The sequence below is a fragment of the Filicampus tigris genome, chromosome 4 (genome assembly GCF_054856515.1).
Source record: "Filicampus tigris isolate MCC_2025a chromosome 4, RoL_Ftig_1.0, whole genome shotgun sequence".
NCBI lineage: Eukaryota > Metazoa > Chordata > Actinopteri > Syngnathiformes > Syngnathidae > Filicampus > Filicampus tigris.
Genome location: NC_141220.1, coordinates 16,930,699 through 16,941,793, shown reverse-complemented (window position 1 = coordinate 16,941,793; position 11,095 = coordinate 16,930,699). Strand labels below are relative to the sequence as shown.

The following is an 11,095-nucleotide window of genomic DNA, read 5'->3' as shown; positions in this document are numbered from 1 at the left end:
GTTTACTGTGGCTTCTAATCGCTAACGCAGATCATTTGTATGATTTTATAATTGATTAAAAAAATTATATACATATATATTTTTTTCAATTATTATTATTTTAGATTTACGCTGCCACGACCTTCTTTCCTCGTCGACGTCGTCACTCGCTGGACTTCAGCATTTGGACAGCTCCCGTTTGTGAGCCTTTTGGTCCACATGGAGCCCCCGGTGTGATCGCAGGGAGGGGGTGGAACCCCCCCGCCCCCACACACACGCACGCACGAACGCACGCACACACACACCCACACACACACACACACACACACACACACACACACACACACACCCCACCAAAAAAAAAAAAAACCTTCACGAGCCACCCTCCCACGATGGGACCGTCTCCCCGGACTCGGTGACGGCGTCGCCCGCTGCCGAAGCATGCTCCCCTCGCGCCGGAGGAGGAGGTCTATTTGTCGCGCTGTGTCCCCGGAAAGGCGACGCTGGTGCTCGGCGGATTTGTCAGTCCACTCAAGCCTAGATCCGAGCTCTTCTCATTGTGATCTTCATCATCGGCGAGGAGGGAGATGTGCCCGTCGTCACTGCGAGGGCAAATGAGTCACGACCACACTTTCCACTATGTAGAGCAAAGCAACGCAGGAGGTTAGTGTGCATTTGTTTGCTTCCTTTATTCCTTCCTTGTGTTGGTTGAATCGTGATGAAGAAGAATCCCACCGAGGGGCCTCCGAGCACAATTTATGTCGGCCTCGCTTGACATGATTGCAAATGCATCTTGATGAGGATGAACCTGTGCAAAAGCCTGTGCAGAAATAGACCAAGGCTGTAAACGAGATGGTGAATACATTGTAGCCTTTAGACAACCATCACCATGATGGAGCACTTCTAGGAATGAATGGAAACCACAGATGAAAAAGGAGAAAGTTGTTTTCTGTTTTCTGTTTTGAATAATAATCCCAACCAACCCAGTGAATCACCTTGAGGATTAATTGTATGCACATATGTCTGCAAGTGCAGTGCAACAAAATTAGGCATTTCTCATCTAAAAACAAAACAAAACAAAACTGGTTTATCGTTAGGGAATGCAACTATTAATACTAACTCAATCCAATTTAAATATAATATTCCAGTTTAGCTCATTTTAGATGCATTTTGAAACATCATGTTTAGGCTGTATTATGGTTAGACATCTGGCAACATGGTGTCCTAGTGTTTAATACGTCTGCCCCAAAGTTCGGAGTTTTGGGGTTGGAACCTCAGCTCCAGGCCTTCCTGTGTGGAGTTTTCACGTTCTCACTGTGCTTACATGTTTTTTCTTCAGGTACTTTGGCTTCCTCCCACATTCAACAAATGTGCATGTTAGGTCAATTGAGGACTCTAAATTGTCCATTGTTAAAAATGTTCGCGTAAATGCTTGTTTTTCTACTGTATTACTAATTCGCCCAAAGTCACCTGTGATAGGCTCCAAGCAATAGCACTGACAATGAAATGTTATTTAGACTGACTTTCTACACATTTTGTGCACCCTTAAAACTGCTGGGTTAAAAATAACCCATAAACATGCATTTGTGGAATGAGCAGCAGAACCGGTGTGAAAGGTGCCAAATCTTGCTAAATAGCTTATTCTTGAGTTGCTGTTGATTCTTGTTTGTTGTTCTTTGATGGATTGTAGTCTGATCGGTAACAAGGCATGGGGGGGAAAGCATTGGCAGATTAACAACTTCTTCTTTTAACAAACTGTCGGTAGCATGTAGAAGAACCATAAATAACCACAACAGCCTGGCACGTCTTCATCATGTTACATGGTCAGCATTCCACTTCTCAACCACAAATCATTGCAAGTTAAAGAACATGGTTGTACACACCCAAATTAATAAATGCTGAGTCAGGTTGAGATCAGGACTGTTTTCCACAAACGCAATGGTTTGATCATGTGCTACAATATGCACTTTTTAGTTACAGTCATTTTTTTTTTTATGCTGTAATTTCTTAATTTAAATCATTGCAGATGTGATTTAAAAATGAACAGTCATCAAAAAATAGATGTGGCTCCTTAGTAATTGTGCTTTTTTTTAATGGAACCCAAAAAAAATTTGATACATCACACTGGTGAGCTTCTTTTTTTTTTTTTTTTTAATACAGGCCCCCTGCTACTTATGCGGTCCTTGGGGGCTACCAAATTTGATGATCGGTGGTATGGACAAAAAGCCAACCACACTCACATTCTCACAATTTAGAGTCCAGTTCAAAGAATCTAACATACATATATTGGGAATGTGTGAATAAATCACAGTAGCTGGACAAAACCCACTCAAGCATGTCGAGATTCGAAACCCAAACCTCAGAATTGCGAGGCAGACGTGCAATCCACTAGAGCGGCGTGATGCCCCGATATAGCTAGAATAATACATGACATTTTGAAAATCTAGGTATTGGCACAATCCTCCATGTCAACACCACACCAATTATGCATCTACTCATCAGATCCACTTTGCAATGTGTGCGATTTTCCAGACTCTTCCATTTAAAACGGCTTGTCACTTAACTGACTTCAATGGCCTTCTGTCCCGCAGCACAAGGAGCTAGCTAGCGTCCCTCGGTACTTGCTATGCAAGAGGTGTGGTGTTCCTCAGCCCCACAGATTCACAGAGCGCAGCGTATATTAAGGGAGATTTAAAATCCATTACAGTTTAGTGCTCCCTGGGAAAATAGTTAAACAGAGCATAGGCAGAGGCAGAGGTGAGATGGCGGCGCCGCCACCTAGAAGCAAATGCAAAGGGTTCAAATCAAAAACTTTGGTAATCATGCAAATGTGTGTGAGTTTATTTTGGACATTTGGACATGTAGTGTATTTTATGCTGTTCGTCACCACACGTAATGTACATTGTTGCCTGTATTTCCCAAAGGTGCGAAAGGAGCCGAGCCAGGTCACCGTTGCCGTGACTATCATTTTACACCTGGCCTGATTTAGTGCGAACGTCCCTCGGAAGCCTTTCAACATGAGCAACCACCAGTAAGTACCCCCGACGCATCTCTTATTCCGAGAGGCTGTGAAATCCCGAATCGCTATTGATGAACACGCCGTCTCGTGCAAAAGGGCACCTCAATCTTGGCGGGTCACGATTAGCTCAATGGGACCCGCATATTCTCCCGTGAGGGCCCGTGAACAAGGGGGAGTTGGCCCTCATTCTCCACTACAACAAATCAGTCATCTCCTGTCTGCTGGCACCTCTTAGCATTCATGAGGGATGCTCACTTGTCATCTTCTCTTATTAATAATTACTCCATGTGCGTGTGGTCCTGCAGACAAGCCCTGCATTCTGATGACAGCCGTGCTTGGTGCTTAGAGAAGGTAGAGGGGAGGGGGAGGCGGTGTTGAGTGGAACGGAGTTGAGGGGTGGGCGGGGAGGCGAATCCAAAATGGGTTCAGTCAGCCGTGTTCTCTGGTTAAAGGCGCAGGGTGCTTAGAACAATTGGCAGCGCAACGTCAGTACTGCGGCCAATCATCCTTAAGTAGATAATAGCGGGAAGGTGATGACTGGTTATGAGTGTGATTCAGGCAAGCCCACAGCCGGTAAGTGAGGCGACAGATGGGAAACTCTTAATGCTGACAAAGGTTTTTGGAGTTATTTTAACTCTGATTCTCTTTGACAGGATGCCCCTCGCAGTGTAGCATCCCTGTTGTGGCGTGAAAGGTTTTTTTTTTTGTTGTTTTTTTTTTGTGGCAGTTAGGTTAAGACGTATTTGGGTGATGGCAGCGTTTTTTTTTTTTTTATGATTTTGCCTTATGTACTTTGCAGAATTTCCCTTTTCATCGATGGAATATCTAACTCACCTACCTTACCTAACAACATATTTTAGAATAAAGCATTTGTTTATAAGATGTTATCAGGGTTGTAAGAGGTTTCACCATTTTGGAAATACTATACTGCAGAGTACCTCCATTTTGATGGATTCAAATGTATGCCACGTGAGATTCTTGAATGTAAATCTGTTTTACGTCAAGGTGAAATGGTAACGTTCCAAGACTTTTTCCAAAAAACACCCAAACAGCCTCCAAAGGAATCAGGTCCTTTGTACTTAAGAAACCAAGGTCAACTTGTGCCAGAATGATGGAAAGAGATGGTTGTGGAGAATGAAAGGAACAGCTCACAACCTGAAGCCTACCACGTCATGTGTCACATATGGTGAAGGCAATGTTATGACATGATTGTACCAATTGTTTTGAAACTGAAAGCTACTTCTTGGATACCGATAACGCAAAGCTGTACCAGTTATGGGCACACTTCTGAAACAGCAAATTTGCTTAAATGACCATTAATTATGTGTGGAAACAGATACATGTCAAAATATTAGAATTCAAAAAGCCATTTTACAAATAATAAACAAGTTAAACTAATCCCTCTCTAACAGTGTCATTAAAAACTATGCATTGTATTCTAAAGTCTGAATTTTTGATGCAATCCTTCTAGCGGCTTTTGTCAAATTATGTCTGGCGAGTGGATTTTCCCATTTCATTTATTTTGTCCAAGCATTGTGATTTTAGATGGCGATGGATTGAAAACCAAATAATAAACCAATAATAACATTTTCTTTACGTGTCCATGTCCAGACTAGTTATCCACCGTCTCGCAGCTGCTGTTGACCCGTTTTCAGGGTAAAACTCGTTTTTCATGTCAGTCTATGGAGAAAAATACACTACAGTGCCATTGTTCCTTGGTCAACAATAAATTGTGCAGGGAGTACAGGTCAGGGCGACAATGCTGTGATCCTGCAAATAATGCACTTGGTGTCAGGTGCTTGTGTCTGAGCTACTGCTGGGGAGTGTGGCCTGTTCCTGTGTAATTGATTTGGCACATTTGTCTTGGTTTGCTGATGATATCAAGACACTGAATTGCTGCGCTTCAAGCAGCAGCCAAGTGTCTGGATACAAACTTATTGGGCAAAGTGGCGGACTTCCAGACAGCTGGCTGGAAATACGGCGACTCTTAGCACTCAGTAACAATGACACTGACGGTCTCTTCGAATCGAAAGTGAAAAGTAAAAGTTTAAACAGGAGCACTCAGAGAGTGCAGACGTCTGCCAAGGCGCAAACATTTGTCACGTGTTGAAATCAATAAGTGGATGACTTCAATAAAGGGCAATCTTGATGGGCAAAACACAAGCACTAAGAATAGGAATAGAATATTAATGTTTCATTCACAAACAAAATTCGTCCTTCATCTTAATAAGAATGAAAACATGAAATGATCATACATGAACACAGCAAACTGTTAACCAAAAATTGTCCGTGTTTCAGCAATTTTAATTGCTGCCAAATAGGATCGACCAAACATGGTTGCGGCTACACACATACAGTAGTGTAGATTGTTGAAATTTAACTTAATATATATCTTTTTTTTTATGATATTTGTAGATTCTCACCAAGATTTCATTTTAACACCTAAAGGCACCCCTGTATATAAGTAATACAGGCTGATATCAAATAAAATAAAAATTATTATAAAACAAAAAAGAGGGAGGTTGCAAATACAGTCAACAGTCAAATGTTTATCAGCGTTTTATGAAGATTTTGGGGGCTTTGGGACTCTCCCTCAGCAAGCATTTCAATAGGTGTCAATTATACATGGATTTTCACTATTCGCGGGCTGGCCCGAGTGCCGATGCCCTGCGAATAACTGGGGCCGACTATCCTCTAAATAAACAAACAAACCGAATTGAGGCCACTGGAAACACACGTTCAATTGGGTGAGGTAAACTTATAAACTTTAAACTTACAGTGCAAGACTTGCGAAAAGTGCAGTCTAACTGGTGGACTTGTCTCTCTTTGAGTATTTTTGTTGACTGACGCAGTTAGAAATAAGTGTTTGCGCCGTTGTGTGAGTGAACATAGCCGTGAACATGGACTTGTTTCCGGCCAATCAACGCGGCTCCTCTCAATCCCTTTAAATTCAGCGTATCTGAGGCGCGCGGTTTAAATGGCGGAAGCATTATGGACCCACTCAATCGAGCCCATGCAGATCAACGCACGCAAAGTATGTTTATAAGAAAATGCAAGATGACTTTACCTTGCGGATGATGTAAAGTTGGCAAATGAAGACTGCATACCAACCCCGATCACGTGCCTGTGTGTGACAAACCCTCGCCGCCCCCTTCACACGCACACGCACAGACCCCTTTTGTGCTGTGGTCAGGAGGGTGCTTTTAAAAAAATATAAAGATGATAATGCATTCAATTGATTTCTACAACGATTAAAGTGGTTTGATGCACACTGTCATGTTTATGAATGAAATACGCTGACATCCGCCACACATATCAGCGGAGGGCAAAATCTGTCTGCCTGCCCCTGGATGAAATCCACCAAAATGGCGTCACACCACCTGTGCCACAACCTGGTTTAACGTGTCGTCTACTTTCTGTCACCAAATTGTCAGGTCCGCCTGGGGGCGTGGAATAGACAACACCCTTGGTCGGCGCGGTTTGCCTAATTCCCAAACGTGGTCAACTAAACTTGCCCCGGCACACTAAATGAAGGTGCGCCAGTTTTTACGCCAAGCGCGTGTCCATGTGCGGTCTTCCACATATTCGACATCCTGCATAGAGATTTATGAGTCGCTCTTAATAGCTAATCACGGGCAGCGCTACACAATTACACTCGAAACACAAATCAAGTTGCATGATTTGAAACCTAATAAAAGTAATGCACACATACTAAATTGTTTCTGCATCTTTTTGGACTCTGTCCCTGCGCTTACCGTTATCACATCCAGTTTGTTGAATGTCCTCGCCTGCACCGTTAAAGGGAAGCCAAGTGTTGAGATGTGAAGTTGTCTCGCCATGCAGGATGGCAAGCAGCCACTCTACTGGGCTCTGGTCATAATGGCTGCTGGCCCGCTCTCTGATTGGCCGGAAATGTGGTTTTGATGCACTAAATAGTTTGTCTGTCATGACTGATTAGTGTGCTGGTTGCCGGTGGCTTGAGGTGCCAAGTGCATGCAAGATACTGTGTGTGTTACTGTATTGATCCGTCAAGACTCTGTAGAACACACAACTACATGTGTTGCAAAGTCAAACAGCATTGTGCATTGTGGGTCTATGTGCTGTCGTTCTAGTCAAAGTAACCTTTCAAAGGAGTCCATGAAAGCACTTCTCATCAAGAATCAGGTCAAGCAAAGTGGAAAAACCTATTTTTCTTTCTAGGCCTGCTTACATTAACATTTAACAGGAAGGTGGGTCTGCTCAGCCAACGCAGAAAGTGTACAATACACCGAGCCAGCGTCTTTGCCTTGTAATCAATGCCTTTGCCCGGCTGTTGATCACCGGAGTTATTCACATCTCAACACAGGCTACACTGGGACCGCCGCCAAGCCACGTGAGACCCCTGTTGTAGGGTGACTTCTCCTTGTTCCCCATTGGCTCAGCTTGTCCCGTCACAACCCACCCTGTTTATTTCAATTTCAAGACCTCCTTGGCAGATAAAATGACAGCTGACTTACAAAGAACATGTGGTGTGCAAAGACTGCTTGTGTTTCATCAAATGTCATGAGAAATAACAACAACGATGGGCAAGAAAGGCTTTTCTTACATCTTATGGTATACAAGGATATGTAGGGGTATGCTATAGGTTGAAATTTTGTTGTAATTAAACAATACTGATATTTTGATGTGGGAATTGCATGTCAGTTTCGACCTTTGTTTACATTGAGCATCCGTGGATGCATGTACATTTCGCAACAGGCTACTGTACAGAAAATGTAGACAAAACAAAAAGAATTCTTCAGAAACTCAATCTTCTTTAACAACTTCCTTTCCGGACACAATTATTGGAAGACGAAGAGTATAAAGACCTTATAAGCATCATGGCTTCGGTGTGCAGTAACACCCCCCCCCCCCCCCCCCATCGCTGGTTCCGGGTTCGCAGTCTCGCACTTTCAAAATTTTTTTGTCCGGTTGTAACACACTTTTGTTCTGCCTTCTGCTTTTTGGGTTGTCATTACACTACCGACCACTAGTGGTGCCATACTGTTTTAACTGTGTCAATTTGAAAGAAGAAATGTGAAAACAGGAAGTAGGCCTATTATCAAGGTCAGTTTAGTATTTGCTTTGCTGAAGATTATTGAATGTTGAATCATAATCCTGTTTTTGCACATACACAAAGCGACAGCTGTAGGTTCATTTAATTTGTAATGTTTTTTTTTTTTTTTTAAATACGTAGAGTGATTGGTACATTGTATCATTGTACAATATTTTTGCCTTATCCGTTGCTCTTGCTTTTTCTCAATATACATTTTTAATGTGTTTATTTGAAAATGTATTTTAAAGACCTTTAATTATAAGTATTTTAGATTCTATAAAACATGCCTCGGGAGTATTTAGATATTTCTAAATCAGGTATTTCACTTATTGCAGGGGTGGTCTGGGACGTTACTGTATTTCATTTTTAAAAAATGCTTAATATGCTTTAATATTGAGTAGCATACAAATAATAATGGAGGTTCGGGATCCGAGCACACTGTCTGAGGAGTTTGCAATTTCCTTCATCAGAATTAGACATCATGCCAGCCTACACATTTTTATTTGCAAACACCAAAATCCAGTGGTGTGGTTTTAGTAGTAAAACTAGGCTTCCTTGTTTAATGAGGACCTGAAGAGAGAAATCGCATTTAACTGTCCGGAATGTTCGCCGAGACACAATGCTGCTATATGACCACATTTACAGCGCTGAACTCCAGACTCTGTGACAGGGACTCTAACTCTGCTCTTGGTGTGCTCTTGTATGACAGGGCCCCTCCACAAGCTGCATCCTCCGAGCTGGAGGTGATCTCCCAGCAGGTGGAGGAGGAAAACCAGTGCGTGGCCCCAGTTCAGCTGGTTAGCTTCACATACAGAGACTTGCCTCTGGCCGCCCTGGATGTGTCTCTGGCTGGATCTCAACTCATCTCAAACCCGGATGAAGAGGACAACAGAGAGGGGTATGTCTCGAAAAATCTCTTTTGCTCGCTGCACATGTTTGATGCACTGCAGTCAGTAAATGGTTTGATTTTTGTATTATCAAACACTTTTTGTCATCATTGTTGCGTTGCCAAAGCTAACCGCAAAAAAATGGTTTTGTCAAATAGAACCGCACGACGAGTACACTTGTTGTCTCTTGTCTCTTACTGACAGATACGCCCAAAAAGAAATTGATTAAATCATGTAAACAAAAAACAACACGACCACAATACCAAACCATAGTCAAAATAGCTTTACTGTCAAAATACTATGTGCACAAGATAACAGAAATACAGGAATTGAAAACGCATCTACCACAGTATATTCATTGTTTTATTTATATTTTAATTGGAAAGATTTTTTAATACATTCAATATAAAAATCTGAATAATAGTTTTAATCAAAGAAAGGACTCTTAAATATCGGGCTTAAAATGGCAAAAATTAGTCCGTGGGCCCAGTGGATTTATCATGTTGTTTGATAACTCAGTAAATGGGTGAGAGTGAAACCGTTATTAAAATATTGGAATAAAGCTTAACTTTACTACCGTAGATTTTCACAGGCTGTAATTCTGCACATTAATGTATAATATTGTATTTTGTTTTATAATAGCCAATCAGAGATGCAACGGCGATATCTGTCTTGACCAATGAGAAGCGCTGTGTTAACAGTACAACAATAAGAAAATACAATAAAAACACAGACATGCAAGATAGTGGGCTCTTCGGCAGATGAAATGCTATCAAGTGACGAAGAATCTTGTGAGAAACGTTGTTATGTGTGTATTTCCCTGCAAATAAATCCACTGTAAGTGACATGTAATAATTGCTATGCAAAAGCACGTTTTGCGTGTCCAAAAACGTATTGCCAAGAGCAAAAAAGTACTTTTTGTCACCAGTACAGGTATGTTTACTTTTTTTTTTTTTACGTGAGCTTAAGCATTTAGATAATTTCAATTATGAGTGGATTGTTCAGACATGGACTGTGAGAGAATTCCTGTGAGGGACATTCGTTGATACTGCAAAGTGTTAATTATGTAAATATTTAACAATACTTAGTTTTATAATGCCTTATTTGTCGCATATTCCATGATTTTTTTTAAAAATTCTTTTATGAATAAGAATGAAATGAGATTTGTCAAGTAAAACGTGTGTTCAGTGTTTAGTATCATCACAATTTCATACCAAATTTATTCAAATGGGTAAATAATAGCAATTATGTTTGAAAAACATGAATGCTATTCATCCCTTTCAGGTCTGTAAATTAACATAAAAACATGGAAATATTTCACACAGCTGGTTTGGTCATTTATTAATTGACCTACAGGGTGGAATTATCAACAATGACAATGTCTTTCAACAAAGTTTTTATTAAAGCCATGAATATACAATAACACAATCATTCATAAATAATAAATTCATTTGCAATTCATTATTGGCACAACTATTGTGGAACCTTTTAGTCCAATATAAAACTGTTAGTAAACATTTGCGACTGTGAAAAAAAGGCTGTTCTTTAGAATATTCTTGGGCCCCATTTTATCAAATTTTCGCCCCCACTCAGATGGTGGTCACGGAACTGCAAAACAGAAGCCCACGGTCGGAATAGGTGCACTCAAAGGTCCAATCGACTTATCCATTGACACATCTCTACTAGCAGTTACCAAAAAAAAATCCTCGGTTAAAATCCTCAAAACACAAAATATAGAGAAATGTCATAGCACACCGCTCAAGAGTTGGTTCTGAGCTACACTTTGATTTTTTTTTTCCACTGTCGGATCAGAGATCACACAGGAACGGTAAATGAGCAAGATTAATCATTATAATCAGATCCCGCTCTCACTAATTTGTATGCTCAAAAGCCCCAAACGTAATCACACAATGACTGATGTTGCCACCCCAATTCTGAAAATTCGAGTAATATTGTGGCCTGTTGTTGCCTGAATGTGCTAGAACCTTAATGAGATGGGATTGGCTATAATCTATCCTGCCGTCGTGCTCTCCATGACTCGTTATATTGCATCCTTACCGTCACATTTCATGTTGGAGTCCTGAATTTGCGTCAATTTATCTGATAGCCATTTTGCTTGCTAATGTGGTGGTTCCA

At 41.2% G+C, this 11,095-nt stretch overlaps 1 protein-coding gene across 3 annotated transcripts in view; it reads left to right on the top strand.

Annotated features, from left to right (window-relative positions):
• Window positions 1-11,095, top strand: part of tmem266 (transmembrane protein 266) — a 37,254-nt gene that overhangs the window by 3,198 nt on the left and 22,961 nt on the right. For 2 of the 3 annotated variants that reach the window (XM_086027147.1, XM_086027149.1), the window contains 3 exons: window positions 105-642; window positions 2,904-3,010; window positions 8,782-8,970. In XM_086027147.1, the coding sequence (XP_085883273.1) occupies window positions 2,997-3,010; window positions 8,782-8,970 (203 nt within the window). In that variant the 5' untranslated portion in view covers window positions 105-642; window positions 2,904-2,996. Of the gene's footprint in view, window positions 1-47; window positions 643-2,903; window positions 3,011-8,781; window positions 8,971-11,095 lie in introns of those variants that run through there. The other variant, XM_086027148.1, reaches the window with a different exon arrangement.